Here is a 16,099-nt window from a genome sequence, read left to right as displayed (position 1 = left end):
ATGGGGGTTTATGGGATTTTGAAAAGAAGGCACGAAAATTATGGTATGCAGATGAAATTATGGGATGGAGAACACTGCATTATGGGAAGTTGACCCCATGCTCCCAGGCACCCTTCCACAATTCGTTTTGGCTCCATCAGGTATTGCAAAAACTTCCCACAAGACTCTGCAGTGGACAGTGGCGAGTTGCATTGTGGGATAACTATCCCTGGTGCACTGCACGCTACATCAGTACAAGAGCTCCTGGTGAAGACATGCACTGGTGACACCAGGAGCCAAGTACGCATATGCACAAGCGAAGTACTTACTGTGGTGGCTGTATGCCGACATAAATTTGGTCAACATAACTTTGTAGTACAGACATGATGTCTTCACAGGATTACTGATTATGGCCTATGGGTAGCAGAATCAGTTCTTAGGCCCACTTGAAAGGAAGGGACCAGAAGAGAAACCAGACTAAGTATGGTATGTCCCTGAGGCAGGCAACCTGGGAGCAGTTTCCTGAATAAAAACACAAAGTCATTGTACAACTGCACTGTGTGTCAGTGTTCTCTTCTCTATCTATCCTGCATGGACCTCCAAGAGATGAAGGGCAAAAGGCTTTGCAACTGCTGTCTTACAAAGACTTACTGCTGTCTTACTGCATATCTGCTCTATCTTGATAATGGCTGTATCCTCAACTTTTGTAAAAAACAGTATAGCTCCATTGAAGACAATAGATCCATGCTGATTTACACCAGATGAGGACCTGAGCAGTGTGTTGTTAGTAACAGTGTAGAGGAGCATCTCAACTGGCATACAGAATATTAGTTAAATGCAGAAAAAGGTGATCTACCTTGGACATGGAGATTATACTGTGCTGGTTAAATATCTGTGCACCACTACTCTCTTCCGGATAAAATGTCAGACTTGCTTAAGTATTTCCTGCAGCCCAACCACTAGATGGGTAGTGGCACGTGCACACACACCAGCCGGTAAATTACATTATTTTCATGGATTAGGATACCAGAGGGGGTGAGAATTATTCTGATAAAAATGTGACACAATGACTAGCTTGGTGTGTGACCATGTCTCTTTCTAATGGGGACCACTGTCATGCCCTGCTTGCTATTTACCAGAAGATCTACTTCTATAGCTCAAGTGACAGTGGCTTGTGTTTCTGGTGATGAATGTCCTGGGTTTGATCCTGCTGGTGACCACGATGCCTGTACATTTCCATACACAGAGTTCTGGGAATACTGTAAATGTGGGGCATATATTTCCTTGATCCATTCTGTAAGCCAGTGAATGAATGGCTGGATGTTTTAAAAAGATACAGATACTAATTCATAATCCTTTTATTCCAGTATTCATGTACCCCTGTGTCACAGCCATTCATGGTCTCTCAAACTGGAACCATTTCTTCCACAAAAGAATTTGATTTTGAGAGAGATCCACATCTGTAAGTATTCATTTTGATCCTCTGATCATTCTCGTTGTTCATTGTTAACAGAGACCTACTGCATGTAATCCACGGTGTGATTCTGGTTTGATTTTGTTTTTATTTAACAGTTATTTGTTAAACATAACAGTGACAGACCGCCTAGGGCTGAGCACCACCAGGGCAGTGATAGTCAACATCATTAACACCAATGACGAAACACCTTACTTTACCACGTAAGTGAAACGATCACTTTGCACCCTAAAAATACACATAGTTCTCAGACTTTTCAGCCTCAGCATTATTGGTTCAACCTTTTGGGAGACTCTATAGCATAGCCATTAACTGATACAATGTCTCATTGTTTCCATGTACTTCTCCCTCTTTCTATATCCATCTTTTTTAAACTTAGATTGTAAGCTATTTGGGGCAGGGTCTATCTTTTTGTTCAGAGCCTATCAAAATGGGGTCCTGCTCCATGACTGGGGCTCTGAGGTGCCACGACCATACACATAATAATAAACTAATGATAATACATAAGAACAGCCATACTCGGTCTGACCAATGGTCCTTCCAGCCCAGTATCCTGTCTTCCAACAGTGGCCAATGCCAGGTGTTTCAGAGGGAATGAACAGAACAGGGTAATCATCAAATGATCCATTCTCTGTCACCCATTCCCAGCTTCTGGCAAACATTAATAACTATTCTAATAACTGTTGCTAAAACACTATTTTCATTTTGTTATGACTTCTTAGTCTCTTGTTGGACGTTTTTATCAGTTTCTTTCCATTATCCCTGTACATGTTATTACAGTTAATTTTCAAAGCTTGTGTTTGATGCTAAGTCAAGCATGAAGACATACACTCTGTCTGGCTGAAACTCACCCCTGTGCAGAATGTCAAAATAAGGTCTATGGTTCGGATCCACAAAGGTACTTAGACTCCTTACTGCCATCGATTTAAACTGGAAGTTAGGAGCCTAAATATCTTTATGGATCCAGGCCCTAAGTCCCAATTTTAGGGTCCACTGCAATGCATAAGCCCCCTGTGACGAAGTGGGACTGTTCTTAATGTTTCCTCTGAATAGTGTGGGGGTGCCTCAGTTTCCCCTATGCAGTTCTTAAGTATCTAGGTGGTGGGGTAAGGGTGTATGATCACTGCAGAGCCCTAGAGGGCAGGTGTGTGCAGGAGTCTGGCCACAGAGAATGGCCGACACCCTGTTTCCGGGCAACTGATGATCTGGGCCCTTCCCCCCTGCAAGGTGAGAGCTAAAGGGTTGGAGAACAAAGGAATCAGGTGACCTCCTGGCCTGGGAAAGGAACAAAGCCAAGAGGAGGAGGGGCTGGAGGGAGTTTCAGTTTGGGGCTGGCTGGAGACATGGAGTGAAGGGCAGACATGGTTGTCTGGCTCACTGCCCCTAAAATGAACCCAGCTGAGGGGTCCGATTCTCTGCACCTACAAGCTCTGTTTTAGACCATGTTCCTGTCGTATAATAAACCTCTGTTTTACTGGCTGGCTGGGAGTCACGTCTGACTGTGAAGCTGGGGTGTAGGACCCTCTGGCTTCCCCAGGAGCCCCGCCTGAGCGGACTTGCTGTGGGAAGCACACGGAGGGGCAGAGTATGCTGAATGCTCTGAGGTCAGACCCAGGAAGGTGGAAGCTGTGTGAGCTGTGTGTCCTGAAGACAGGCTGCTCACAGAAAGGAGACTTCCCCAGAGTCCTGACTGGCTTCATGGGGAGCAGTTCCAGAGCATCACCCAGGGACTCCGTGACACCCCCTACTCAGGTGCCACCTTTAGTACCTAAACATTTTCCGTAAAAGTTCCCTAGCTACCTTTCTGCCTCTGGACATGTGAGCTGCTGCCTCCCTCTAGGGGTCTGGACACCTGTCTCCTGCCTAACTCCCAGCACGATCCATGAACTGAAGGAAGATAGGCATTCACCTGCCTATCTTCCCTGCAGGGCCTGATCCGGCAGCCACCCTGAGCAAGTTTTGGTGTCAACAAGGTTATTTTACAGTGGAAAGGAATGTGGGCTATAATGGTTAGAGCAGGTGCCTGGTAGGTTGAACTCCCAAATTCTTGATCTGACTCTGCTAACGACTGCCTGTGTGGTCTTGGACAAATCACTGAAATATTGTATCCGTTTTATAGAGGTTATCTACCTCAAAGCAGTGTTAGAATTAAGGGCCTTAATCTTCACTTGCACAGAGAAAGGCTCTAATTCTTCTCCTGATCCTGGTGGCAACCTGGCACAAGTTAGGGCACAGCAAGGGCTGATCTAATCCATGCTAGGTTGTAACGTCCCTCCACAGGCCATTATGCCTGTGAAGATCAGCCAGAGTGCAGTGAGGTTCAGCCCTGCCCTCTATACAGAGGAGGGAGAAGCCAGCGACACTGTTTTATCACCATGCCAAGAGACTTCCAGCTGCCCCTCTGGCTGCTTTGTGCTGCCTGACCAGTGGAAAGCTGCTGGAATTGGGGCCAAGGATCTGGGTATGATCTGTAAAGCCTGAGATGTTTGGTGAAATAGAAGAACAAAGTATTATAAATAGAAATGTGGCTTTTTCTTCCTGCCTATTTGATACTTGAAATGCATGAAGGAAACAATTAGCAGAGAGAGGTTTAAATGTAAATGCCCCACGTTACTGTGCTGGTCACATACAACTAGGAGGAGTTTCATACATTTCAGAAACACCATTTGTACCTGTAGGACCACATTGTTTTCTAGACTGATTTTCCCCCTCCAAAAGTTGCCATTATTGTTATTTTATCCAGGAGACTTGAAAGACTACTGGTATTATGCTAAATATCTAGCTACCTTTTCAACCATACTATATCCTAAGCTAATGAATAACAGCAATGACTTCGTGTTTTAGATGTAAAAAACAATATTTATATAGAACAGAGAATCACTGGTATCTGGTTGATCCCTGAATGAAATGGTCTCTTCCTATTCAGAATAAGGATTTCTATTGGTATTACAAACCAAAAAGCACAGCTCAAGCTGTTTGTTAAGAGCTTGAGCTTCCAAAGATAAAATGATACTTCATTAATTGACCTCCCATATCACTACTGAGTCACATACAAAAACACATGTGAGCTGCATGCCTGGGCTTTGAACTTCATGACTCTATCATGATTAGAGCTGTGGTGGGAGTTTGGGAAAACCTGACAAGTTTACAAACCTGTTTTCATTTTTTCTGATCAAAGCTTTTAGGGCGAAAGTTTCAAAGGGTCTTTTTAATAGTACCCACAAGATATGCAAACACATCAGTTTTTGGTGTGCAAAATCCTACATTGGCAGCCAACCCTTTGAAAATCTGCTCCTCAGAATGGGAAACCAAAGGAGGAGACAAGAAAGCAAATATGTTTCTCTCTTAATTACATTGTAGTCTTTGTCTAAAAGGCATTGCCTGAAGCATCCTATATAAAGCTACTGGCAGGAGGCTGATAGATCAGCAACAGCACGTAGTCTAGATATATCTCAAAAGGAAGTGGCCAAACCCATGGCACAGTGGTGCTGGCATTCAGCACTACCTGCAGTGTGCTCAGAAGCTTCCTGTCTCTCCATGCAAGACCCTGTGGAGGGCTGAATAACCACTCTATGTCATGGCTAGGACTGCCTGTGGGGGTGGGTAGGTGGTGTGGGTTCCAGTCACAAAGAGGGCAAGTTTTTTAAAAATTGGAATTTAGATGAGTTGGAACTTATTGTGTCTATTCTCCATAGACCTCACTACCTTCCTGTTTGCTTCTAGGTGAAATTCAGGTTGTCTTTGATCTGTCAAGCTCTATGTGGCTTCCCTCCTCTTTCCCTGTGTGCTGTTGTAACAATTAGGGCAGCTTGCGTGCTGTCCCTAGCAGTTCCTACATTCGAAAATCTGGGGACCAGAGCCACGATATCCTCCACAGATGAACTAGGCTTTGTAATTCACTTCCCTGGCTGGTCAAAGCTACCCCATGTCTATTGTCCTTCAGAGTATGATATATTGCCCCCTAATTTCCTTGGGGGCCATGGACTATGGAATGATTAACGAGTTAAGTAATGACATGGGAAGCTCATTGAAATGTTGACATTTGTCAGTAAAGATGCTGAGCACTTCTGGAAAGTGTTGAGCACCCTCCACTCCCTTTGACTTCAGTGAGCACCTTGCCACAGCGGGCCCTAAGACATGTGCATTATTTTCAATAGAATAGGTCAGATTTCCATTAGGGGAGGCCTGAGGCCCTTGCATAGTTTTGCGCATGCTCTGCCATGCCTACTTTTGCACATGCAGTGATTGCAATTGCACATCAGAATACTCATTTGTACATGCAGCTGCAATAATCACAAGTAACCATGCAAATCTGCATGTAAAACAATGCCTGGGCCATAAGCTCATTCAGGAGAAATCTGGCCCTGTCAGGGTGAATATGTTGAGCTGGTTTTATAAATAAAGTGAACCAAATGTTGCCTGGAGTTCTGGGAATGCTCAGTCCGGGGAAAGCAGACCCTGTCATTTAAAAAGTTTATTGCACCACTGAGACAAGTTCTTTAAAATGATATTGTCCTGGTAGCAGTGACCGTATTTATTCCGTAGCAAGATTCCTTATACTGCTGCTGCTATTTTTATCTTTTAACCTGCATGTGGATGGAATGAAAACAGCTAATCCATTTGCCAGGAGATGGATTGGATGATCTAACAGGTCTCTTCTATTTCTGACATCTACAATTCTATGACTCTCAAGCAATATTGACACTTAGCAAGGGACGTGGGGGAATATTTATTTGCCTCTGTTGAACTTCTTTGTCTACTCTAGGAAAGAGAGAGTCTACAGGATTCCAGAGGAAAACAGCCCAGGAACTGTTGTTGCCAATATAACAGCTAAAGATCCAGATGATGATGAAGGGATTATCAGCAGACTTGTCTACAGCATCAGTCCACCTAATACGCATTTTGCCATAAATCCATGTAAGACAAACAAAAATACTATTTGTCTTTCAATCTATCTCTGCCTTTTGGTACAACGAAAGGAAACAATCTAGGTTAGAAAAACTCCTTTGGCTCCAGTTTTAAGTTACCTTATTTCCTTCTGTCGCTGCCCATATGAAGAAGCAGCATACTTTATATAGGGTTAACACATTCTTAGGGCCAGGTCCTTGGGTCTGGCTGAGCTGTGCTCAACATGGAAGTGAAAAATCGGGGGGGGGGGGGGAGGGGGGAAGAGGCAAAAGTGGCTTAAACTCATCTGATCCTGAGGGCTGTTCCCCCCCCGGCACCTCCAGAATAAATTAGTGTAGCCCCACCATTTTCCTAATCTGTGTTGGCTGCAGAATTCCCCAAGGGGCTGTTGCGCTGGCTGGAGATTTTCAGGGCACACTCCAGCCACCTCTGGTCCTGCCTGCAACATGCGTACTTCGTCAGCAGTGGGCTGGGAGGGAGTGATGTAGATAGTGATGTAGCCTGGGTTTCCCCTAGGGAAGCGGTCTCCTCAGTTGCCTTCTTAGGGCAGTTTTATGCCTCTTTGAACCATGAGAGCAACACAACGTGGTCAGATCAGGGGGCTAAGGACCGGGACTTTAATGTTCTTCATGGTGCAGGCTGAATCCCCTCCCAGGATATGACCTACAGAAGCCCTGTAATTCAAATCCATTATTTCCCCCAGGTGAGACATCTCAGAAGACTTGAAGAGCTCATATAACAGGAGAGAAACACTTCTGCCCCCTATTTTCCTTCTGCCCATGCATACCGGGTTCTCCTCAAGTCATTTACAGCTGCGTCAGTGAATGCTACCCTTCCGAGCTGGTAGCACTTTCAATCTGATTGGTGCAGTTGTAAATGACTACACAAAGCACAGGACAGAATAGAATCAGGCTCAGTGACTTTTTCTTCTTGCTAAATGCTTTGGATTCCTTATGCCTTTTGGGCTTAAAGCACTACACTCCCCATTAGTACACTATGAAACACAGACAGCGTATACACACATTCTGTCACCCTCTTCTGGCTCTTTATCTATAGTAATACGTGGCAGACAAGTTATCCTGTTTGAACAGTGGCAGATGAAAGGGTATATAACCAAGAAGTGAATGAGTGAAGACAGAACTTGACACACTAGAGGTGGTTTTGGAATTAATTGATAAATTTAACAGTAACAAGTCATCGGGACCAGATGGCATTCACCCAAGAGTTCTGAAAGAACTCAAATGTGAAATTGCAGAACTATTAACTATGATTTGTAACCTGTCCTTTAAATCAGCTTCTGTACCCAGTGACTGGAAGCTAATGTAACGCCAATATTTAAAAAGGGCTCTAGTGGTGATCCCAGCAATTACAGACCAGTACGTCTAATGTCAGTACCAGGCAAATTAGTTGGAACAACAGTAAAGAATAAAATTGTCAGACACATGGAAGAACATAAATTGTTGGGCAAAAGTCAACATGGTTTCTGTAAAGGGAAATCATGTCTTACTAATCTATTAGAGTCCTTTGAAGGGGTCAACAAACATGTGGACAAGGGGGATCCAGTGGACATAGAGTACTTAGATTTCCAGAAAGCCTTTGACAAGGTCACTCATCAAAAGCTCTTACATAAATTAAGTTGTCATGGATAAGAGGGAAGATCCTTTCATAGATTGAGAACTGGTTAAAAGACAGGGAACAAAGGGTAGAAATAAATGGTAAATTTTCAGAATGGAGAGGGGTAACTAGTGGTGTTCCCCAAGGATCAGTCCTAGGACCAATCCTATTCAACTTATTCATAAATGATCTGGAGAAAGGGGTAAACAGTGAGATGGCAAAGTTTGCAGATGATACTAAACTGCTCAAGATAGTTAAGACCAAAGCAGACTGTGAAGAGCTTCAAAAAGATCTCACAAAACTAAGTGACTGGGCAACAAAATGGCAAATGAAATTGAATGTGGATAAATATAAAGTAATGCACATTGGAAAAAATAACCCCAACTATACATACAATATGATGGGGGCTAATTTAGTTACAGCTAATCAGGAAAGAGCTCTTGGAGTCATCGTGGATAGTTCTTTCAAAATGTTCACGCAGTGTGCAGCAGCAGTCAAAAAAGCAAACAGGATGTTAGGAATCATTAAAATGGGATAGAGAATAAGACAGAGAATATCTTATTGCCCTTATATAAATCCTTGGTATGCCCACATCTTGAATACTTTGTTTCAGAGTAGCAGCTGTGTTAGTCTGTATTCGCAAAAAGAAAAGGAATACTAGTGGCACCTTAGAGACTAACCAATTTATTTGAGCATAAGCTTTCGTGAGCTACAGCTCACTTGAATACTGCATACAGATGTGGTCTCCTCATCTCAAAAAAGATATACTGGCATTAGAAAAGGTTCAGAGAAGGGCAACTAAAATGATTAGGGGTTTGGAACGGGTCCCATATGAGGAGAGATTAAAGAGGCTAGGACTTTTCAGCTTGGAAAAGAGGAGACTAAGTGGGGATATGATAGAGGTATATAAAATCATGAGTGGTGTGGAGAAAATGAATAAGGAAAAGTTATTTACTTGTTTCCATAATATAAGAACTAGGGGCCACCAAATGAAATTAATGGACAAATAAATAAAACAAATAAAAGGAAGTTCTTCTTCACACAGCGCACAGTCAACCTGTGGAACTCCTTGCCTGAGGAGATTGTGAAGGCTAGGACTATAATAGGGTTTAAAAGAGAACTAGATAAATTCATGGAGGTTAAGTCCATTAATGGCTATTAGCCAGGATGGGTAAGGAATGGTGTCCCTAGCCTCTGTTTGTCAGAGGGAGATGGATGGCAGGAGAGAGATCACTTGATCATTACCTGTTAGGCTCACTCCCTCTGGGGCACCTGGCATTGGCCACTGTTGGCAGACAGGATACAGGGCTGGATGGACCTTTGGTCTGACCCAGTATGGCCATTCTTATGTTCACTACATCATAGCTGAGAATGGTTCTTATTTATACGTAGATCTAGAGCTGCCTTGAGAGCACTAGAAAATGAAGTTCTGTCTTTAGCCACAGAGCAGGGACAGCATGAACATTAGCAGTGCACGCTTCCCAACACTACTCTGCCAATGTATCTCACCCCTGACTTACAAAGACCCCTACTAGGGGTGAGAGGGTAGGCCAGTCTCCATGCCTGGTCAGTTATTGGCTTCTCTGCTGAGGCTGTCAGCCATCATGGTATTTTTGTGCTGTGGACACTTATCTGCTAAGGGTTAGATAAAATGCATCAGTTTATTTCAGATCACTAAACAAACAGCTGTGACGTGGAGGTAGGGAAGGCTGTATATTTATCACCAGTTCCCTGAGTCATCAAGTCCTTAAGGACAACAATACATTTAAATAAGAATTCTTGTCATTTCCTTTCCAGTAGTTATCTAACCTGTCCATTCTTTTCCTCTTAGTCACTGGTGTGATTTACGTGGCTATGCGAATAGATCGAGATGCTGCTCCCCTGCGTCTACATCCTAACATCTCGTTGGTCATTCGTGTGGAGGACAGTCCCAGTGGTGGGCAAACGAATGAAACAGAGATAACCGTCATTATTGAGGATCTTAATGACAACCCACCAGAATGTAGCTTGTACAACTTCAGGTACTAAGCCACTCACAGTGTCTCTCACCAATATGACGGGGCCAGTATGTGGTGTAGGGCACCCTAGTTAGGCACCTAGATCCTGCATATGTGTGTTCAAATGGGCACTCCCTATCAGCTCCTACTGGTAAGTGCTGACTGTGTGTGCTAAGATGCAGGGCTCAAACATCCTGTTGGCTCAGATTTGAAAATTGGGCCCAAAACATCTGTGCCAAATCAGGCGTTTATTTATCTCTCTCTCTCATTCAGCTGCCAATCACCACAGCATCGAGGGGCCATAGACTGTATATAATTAAAAGTAGCATCATTTCTGTCCAGAACAGGGGCAGACTTTTCACCTCTCTCATTTCATGCTAATTTATTAAATGGGATCATTCTAAGCGGTTGACTTTCAGACTGTTCTGGCTGTTATTAATTTTAACCTTTGCTCTCTCCTTTCCCAACTCCCTTCCTTTGTCTGCTATCTTCATGTTCCTGGCCTGCAAACTCTTCAGGGCATAGACCACTCTGCCATTATACATAGTTGGTGTGCAGTTGCAAGCACTATCAATTACCATCAGTCCTGCTATTTTCTGCTGGACGAGTATCATTCATACTGTATGTGTGTGGTAAGGGGGGATAGGTGGGATTGTGACATGAAGGATTTAGAATCTTTCACAGTTCATGGGGCTGATCATGGTGTTATTCTATCTTTGTGCTGTTGTCAATAGAGCTGGGAGAAATTTTTCACACTGTTTATTTGCCCCCCTCCCATGCAACTTTAGTCAACATGAAACTATTCACGAATTGGACAGGAGTTTTCCAGTTTTAATAAACAAAGAATGGAGGGAGGGGGAGAACAGGATTGACAAGAAGGCTTTGGCACCATTCACAAAACTGCTGTAGGAGGAGGAAGCTCCCTTTTAATCTTTAGCCCAGTGATTAGGGTACTCATTGAGATATGGGACCAACCGCCCCCCCAGCCACTAAAATTTTTGACAGGTTTCAGAGTAACAGCCGTGTTAGTCTGTATTCGCAAAAAGAAAAGGAGTACTTGTGGCACCTTAGAGACTAACCAATTTATTTGAGCATGAGCTTTCGTGAGCTACAGCTCACTTCATCGGATGCATACCGTGGAAACTGCAGCAGACTTTATATATACACAGAGAATATGAAACAATACCTCCTCCCACCCCACTGTCCTGCTGGTAATAGCTTATCTAAAGTGATCATCAGGTTGGGCCATTTCCAGCACAAATCCAGGTTTTCTCACCCTCCACCCCCCCACACAAATTCACTCTCATGCACATTGTGTAAAGAGTTGTCACTTTGGATGGGCTATCACCAGCAGGAGAGTGAATTTGTGTGGGGGGGTGGAGGGTGAGAAAACCTGGATTTGTGCTGGAAATGGCCCAACCTGATGATCACTTTAGATAAGCTATTACCAGCAGGACAGTGGGGTGGGAGGAGGTATTGTTTCATATTCTCTGTGTATATATAAAGTCTGCTGCAGTTTCCACGGTATGCATCCGATGAAGTGAGCTGTAGTTCACGAAAGCTCATGCTCAAATAAATTGGTTAGTCTCTAAGGTGCCACAAGTACTCCTTAAAATTTTTGAGTTGCTGAAATTTTTCAGTTTGATACAAACTGCATTTTATTCCACAATTTTTCAGAACTACCAGGAAACCGAAAAGTCAGTTATTCACACAGCTCCAGTTGTAAGGCTCATTGGATGTATTTTTTGTTAAATCTTTTCAATTCACATTTAAAAGACTCAGTCCTGTAACCCATCTATTTGTGAAACTCCAGAGAGGGTCAATGGGATCTGTGATTGAACAAGAACTACAGAGTTGGATCCCAGGGCCTGGTTCTGATCTCATGTCCAGTTTTATATCAGTCTAACTCAATTGACTTCAGAGGTGTCACCCTTGAATTAAATTGGTGTAACTGAGAGCAGAGTTGAGCCCTAAGCACTTTGTTTTTAAAAAACTGCAATACAGTTTTAATAAAAACAAAACAAAACAAAAAAACCCCAGAATCAGAGTGATAGGCAAGAAACTCACTTTAAACCAGTCACTTCTGATTAGATTGAACTCCTAGATATTTATTCATTCTTCAGGAAATGAGAGAAGAGCTCTCTAATTAAAGCATATTGAAAAAAACAGAATAGCATTAAGTGAGATGGGAAATCAGCCCAGCAAAATTAGTTTAGTGACAGGAAAGTGTTTCTCTCTAAATTGAGAAATTATTAAATTGATCTGAACAATTTACTTTAGGTTCCAAGGATGGCACAAAGCACCCAATTAGGAAGAAAGCCTGTAGTAATGAAGAATCTCCTTCTCCTGTGTTTTTAAGCATCATGATCCTTAACCTGTAGCTCTTTGGGATATTTTTCATTGATTCTAAGGCCAGAAGGGACTCATTTGATCATCTAGTCCAACCTCCTACATAACACGGGCCATAGAACTTCCTTGAAATAATTCCTGTTTGAACTAGAGCAGGTCCTTTAGAAAAACATCCAGTCTTGATTTTAAAATTGTCAGTGATGAAGAATCCACCATGACCCTTGGTAAACTACTCCAATGGTTAATTACTTTGACTGTTAAAAAATTATACCTTATTTTCAGTCTGAATTTGTCTAACTTCAACTTCCAGCCATTGCATTGAAGAACCTATTGTCAAATATTTGTTCCCCATGTAAGTATGTACTTACCACGCCATCAAGTCATCCTTAACCTTCTCTTTGTTACCCTAAATAGATTGAGCTCCTAGCATTTATCACTGTAATGTTTTCTAATCCTTTTGTCATTCACATGTCTTTACTCTGCACCCTCCCCAATTTATCAACATCCTTCTTGAATTGTGGACACCAGAACTGGACACCATGTTCAGTAGTGGTCAAAGCAGTGCCAAATACGGAGGTTCATCCTATTCCTTGTCAAGATTCCCCTATTTGTGCATCCAAGGATCACATTAACTCTTTTAGCCATAGCATTACACTGGGAGCTCATGTTCAGTTATTATCTGCCATAACCCCAAAGTCTTTTTTCAAGGTCCCTGCTTCTCAGGATAGAACCCCACATCCTGTAAATAAATCCCCAGGAGTCTATGTCTCAGACAAAGCACAAGCTATTCCCAACTTGCCTGACATATACAAGGCTGCTCAAGGAGTATTGAGTGAAATGACTGGAGTGGTCATGATTCCATCCCATCCCTGCAAGCAACAAGGAAGTAGGGAGATGGAGGAGATACTGTGGGAAATAGAACCGCAGAAAGCTGCAAAATAATTCTGGATCGGGTTCTTGACATTGCATTATAATATGGGTATCAGAGCCTTTCATCAATAGAAGATGGAATTGTCAAGATGACAACCATTAGAACAGAACATCTGGAACTCATTCCAACTTTGTTTGTCTACTATTCCATTCATGGAGGAAATAACTCTTCAGTTCTGCAAATCTGATGTGATGAATGAGAATTGCTTTGATTGAGGTATATCAGATTCAGCTGACAGATCATGGGTTATTGTAAGTAGTTTAGTTGGAAATATATCACACGCTGTTCAAAGATAAAGAATAAAAACTAATTTCAGTGTTTGAAAGTAACCTTATGCCTTCATAGGCCCTGATACAACAAAGCACAAAAACATATACTTTAAACATGCAAGTAGTCTAATTGATTTTGGTCCCACACCAACTTCAATGGGACTACTCACATGAGTAAAATTAAGCATATACTTAAGTATTTTGTTCAGTGAAGAAAAACCCAGGCCAAGTATCAATTAAGGGGCAAATGAAGTAGCATGTCTCAGCATGTAGATAGAGTACTGAAATGCAGATTTTTAAAAGATACTCATTTGAAATTAGAGGTGGATTAAACTGAGATCCTGATGCTGGTTCCAAAGTTAAGGGGTGTTCTGAGCATTTGGTTTGGGTTCTGTCTAAGGGTTTTGGTTCAGCCCATTAGAGAGAGAAAGGGGTTAGCCACAAAATACAGATCAGATTCCAGTTCTGCTCCTAAAGTTTGGGGTGTTGGAATCTGGGATTTTGGTTTGAAAAGTATGTGGAAGTCAATATGCAGTACACTTCAAAAGCTGTTCAGAGGAATGTTGTAAAGAGGCATGATGGGAAACATTTCTTTTTGACAGACTTGAGGTATCTGAAACAGCCACCACTGGGACACTCTTCCTTGACCTACGAGATCACTGCCAGGATATAGATGTTGAACCACCAAATAATGAATTTAACTTCACTGGACTGTCCGGACTTGGAAGTAACAAATTTACACTGAATCCATCTGGCTCTGGAAAAATTGTGGTTAGTTAATTGTTTTGTTTTAGGAAGTCTCAATTAAGATGGCAGTTTCTTAAATCTAATTAAGGTGTCTTCTAATACTCTACATTCATTATCCTTTCAGGAAAAATTGTTATTCACATTGGGCTAGGGTGAAGTCTATTGAAACTGTTGATGAAATGCACGCATGATTGTGTGTGCGTGTGTGTGTGTGTGAGAGAGAGAATGTTCTTTATGGAGTCTAGAGATCATGATGCACAATTGCTCTTTATTCTAAAATCTGAAAGAATGGTTAAAACTGGGGAAAAATAAACAAAGCCATAGACTTGTTTGAAATCTCCTTTCTAAGCAGTGTGGGGGCACATAGGAATGAGTTTCAAAGCACTATATTGACATTGATTGTTTAACATTGATATGGAAGTATAACACGAGCAACCAGGGGCAGGTCTCAGCAATTTAAACAGTGCCAGACTAATCCCAATTCACACAAGTGTTTGTAAAATACTATATGAGATCTTGGCTATTCAGAAGAAAGATTGACATACCATAGAAATCTCAAACTCAAAACCGCCTCTTGACTCCACTGATAAGAATTGTAGAGCTACCTGATCACTCTTGTTACAGTGTGTATGGTAACACCCACTGTTTCACGTTCTCTGTGTATATAAAATCTCCCCACTGTATTTTCCACTGCATGCATCCGATGAAGTGAGCTGTAGCTCACGAAAGCTTATGCTCAAATACCTTTGTTAGTCTCTAAGGTGCCACAAGTCCTCCTTTTCTTTTTGCGGATACAGACTAACACGGCTGCTACTCTGAAACCTGTGAAGGTGGTCAGTTCATACAAATGCACGTTGGGATTTGCACTTGTTTATTTCACATGACAGAACAATGGATTCCTTGTGCTGATATCAGTCAGATCTGCAGTTACAAGAACTCTATCCCATTGCTTGGCATGTGTAATGTTGGTTGTTTTGTGGATAAAAACTGTGCAGATACACAAACCAGCAAACACCTAGATATACCATTCAAAAGAGGAGAACATTGCAGAAGCATGATGGATGTTGATGTACAGCAAACTACTTCCTCATCTACAAGGCTAAGAAACATTTGCATGACAACACAGGAATTTATGGTCCTAATCTCCTCTGCTCACCCTGGCTGTATAATGTAACATGCTGGCTAACTGTGCCATTTCCCCTCCATTGGCTATTTCATAGAGGATAAGAGCCTACTACTGCTACCGGCTGAAGGAGTTACTATTTTAACTCAAATGGTAGAGACTTGAGCTTTAGTGCTGACAACCCCAGTATGGGTGCTACAAAGGATGGCACAATGCAAGAGACTGGGTTTTAATTCCCCATTTGGGCAACCACTTTGTAACAACTCTCCTCAGGGATTATCATCAGTGACTGAACCTGAGACCTTAAGCATAGGCCTACACCCCATGATCTAAAGCAGGGGTTCTCACCCTTTTTCTTTCTGAGGCTCCTCCAACATGCTATATAAACTCCATGGCCAACCTATGCCACAGCAACTGTTTTTCAGCATATCCAGTAGATTAAAAACCAGGGCCGGCATTAGGGGGTAGCAAGCAGGGCAATTGCCTGGGGCCCTGCAAAGCTAAATTGCTTGGGCTTTGACTTCAGCCCTGCACGGTGGGGCTTGGGCTTTGGCTTTCTGCTCTGGGTCCCAGGGAGCCTAATGCCAGCCTTACTCTCTGGTTTATTTTGGAGGACCCCCTGAAACTTGCTCATGGTCCCCCCCAGGAGGCCCCAGGCCCCTGGTTCAGAACCTCTGATCGAAGGGATCAACATTGTTAAGTGGTGGT

At 42.6% G+C, this 16,099-nt stretch overlaps 1 protein-coding gene across 1 annotated transcript in view; it reads left to right on the top strand.

The window, feature by feature from the left end:
* The window catches only part of CDHR3 (cadherin related family member 3), a 66,590-nt gene that overhangs the window by 17,096 nt on the left and 33,395 nt on the right, over positions 1-16,099 (top strand). The window contains exons 5-9 of the mRNA XM_048836348.2: positions 1,347-1,441; positions 1,552-1,656; positions 6,219-6,370; positions 9,807-9,996; positions 14,124-14,292. Of these exons, the coding sequence (XP_048692305.2) occupies positions 1,347-1,441; positions 1,552-1,656; positions 6,219-6,370; positions 9,807-9,996; positions 14,124-14,292 (711 nt within the window). The remainder of the gene's footprint in view (positions 1-1,346; positions 1,442-1,551; positions 1,657-6,218; positions 6,371-9,806; positions 9,997-14,123; positions 14,293-16,099) is intronic.

Source organism: Caretta caretta, chromosome 1 (assembly GCF_965140235.1).
Source record: "Caretta caretta isolate rCarCar2 chromosome 1, rCarCar1.hap1, whole genome shotgun sequence".
Taxonomy (NCBI): Eukaryota; Metazoa; Chordata; order Testudines; family Cheloniidae; genus Caretta; species Caretta caretta.
The sequence above is the reverse complement of the archived record's forward strand: the minus strand, read 5'-3'. Positions and strand labels throughout refer to the sequence as shown.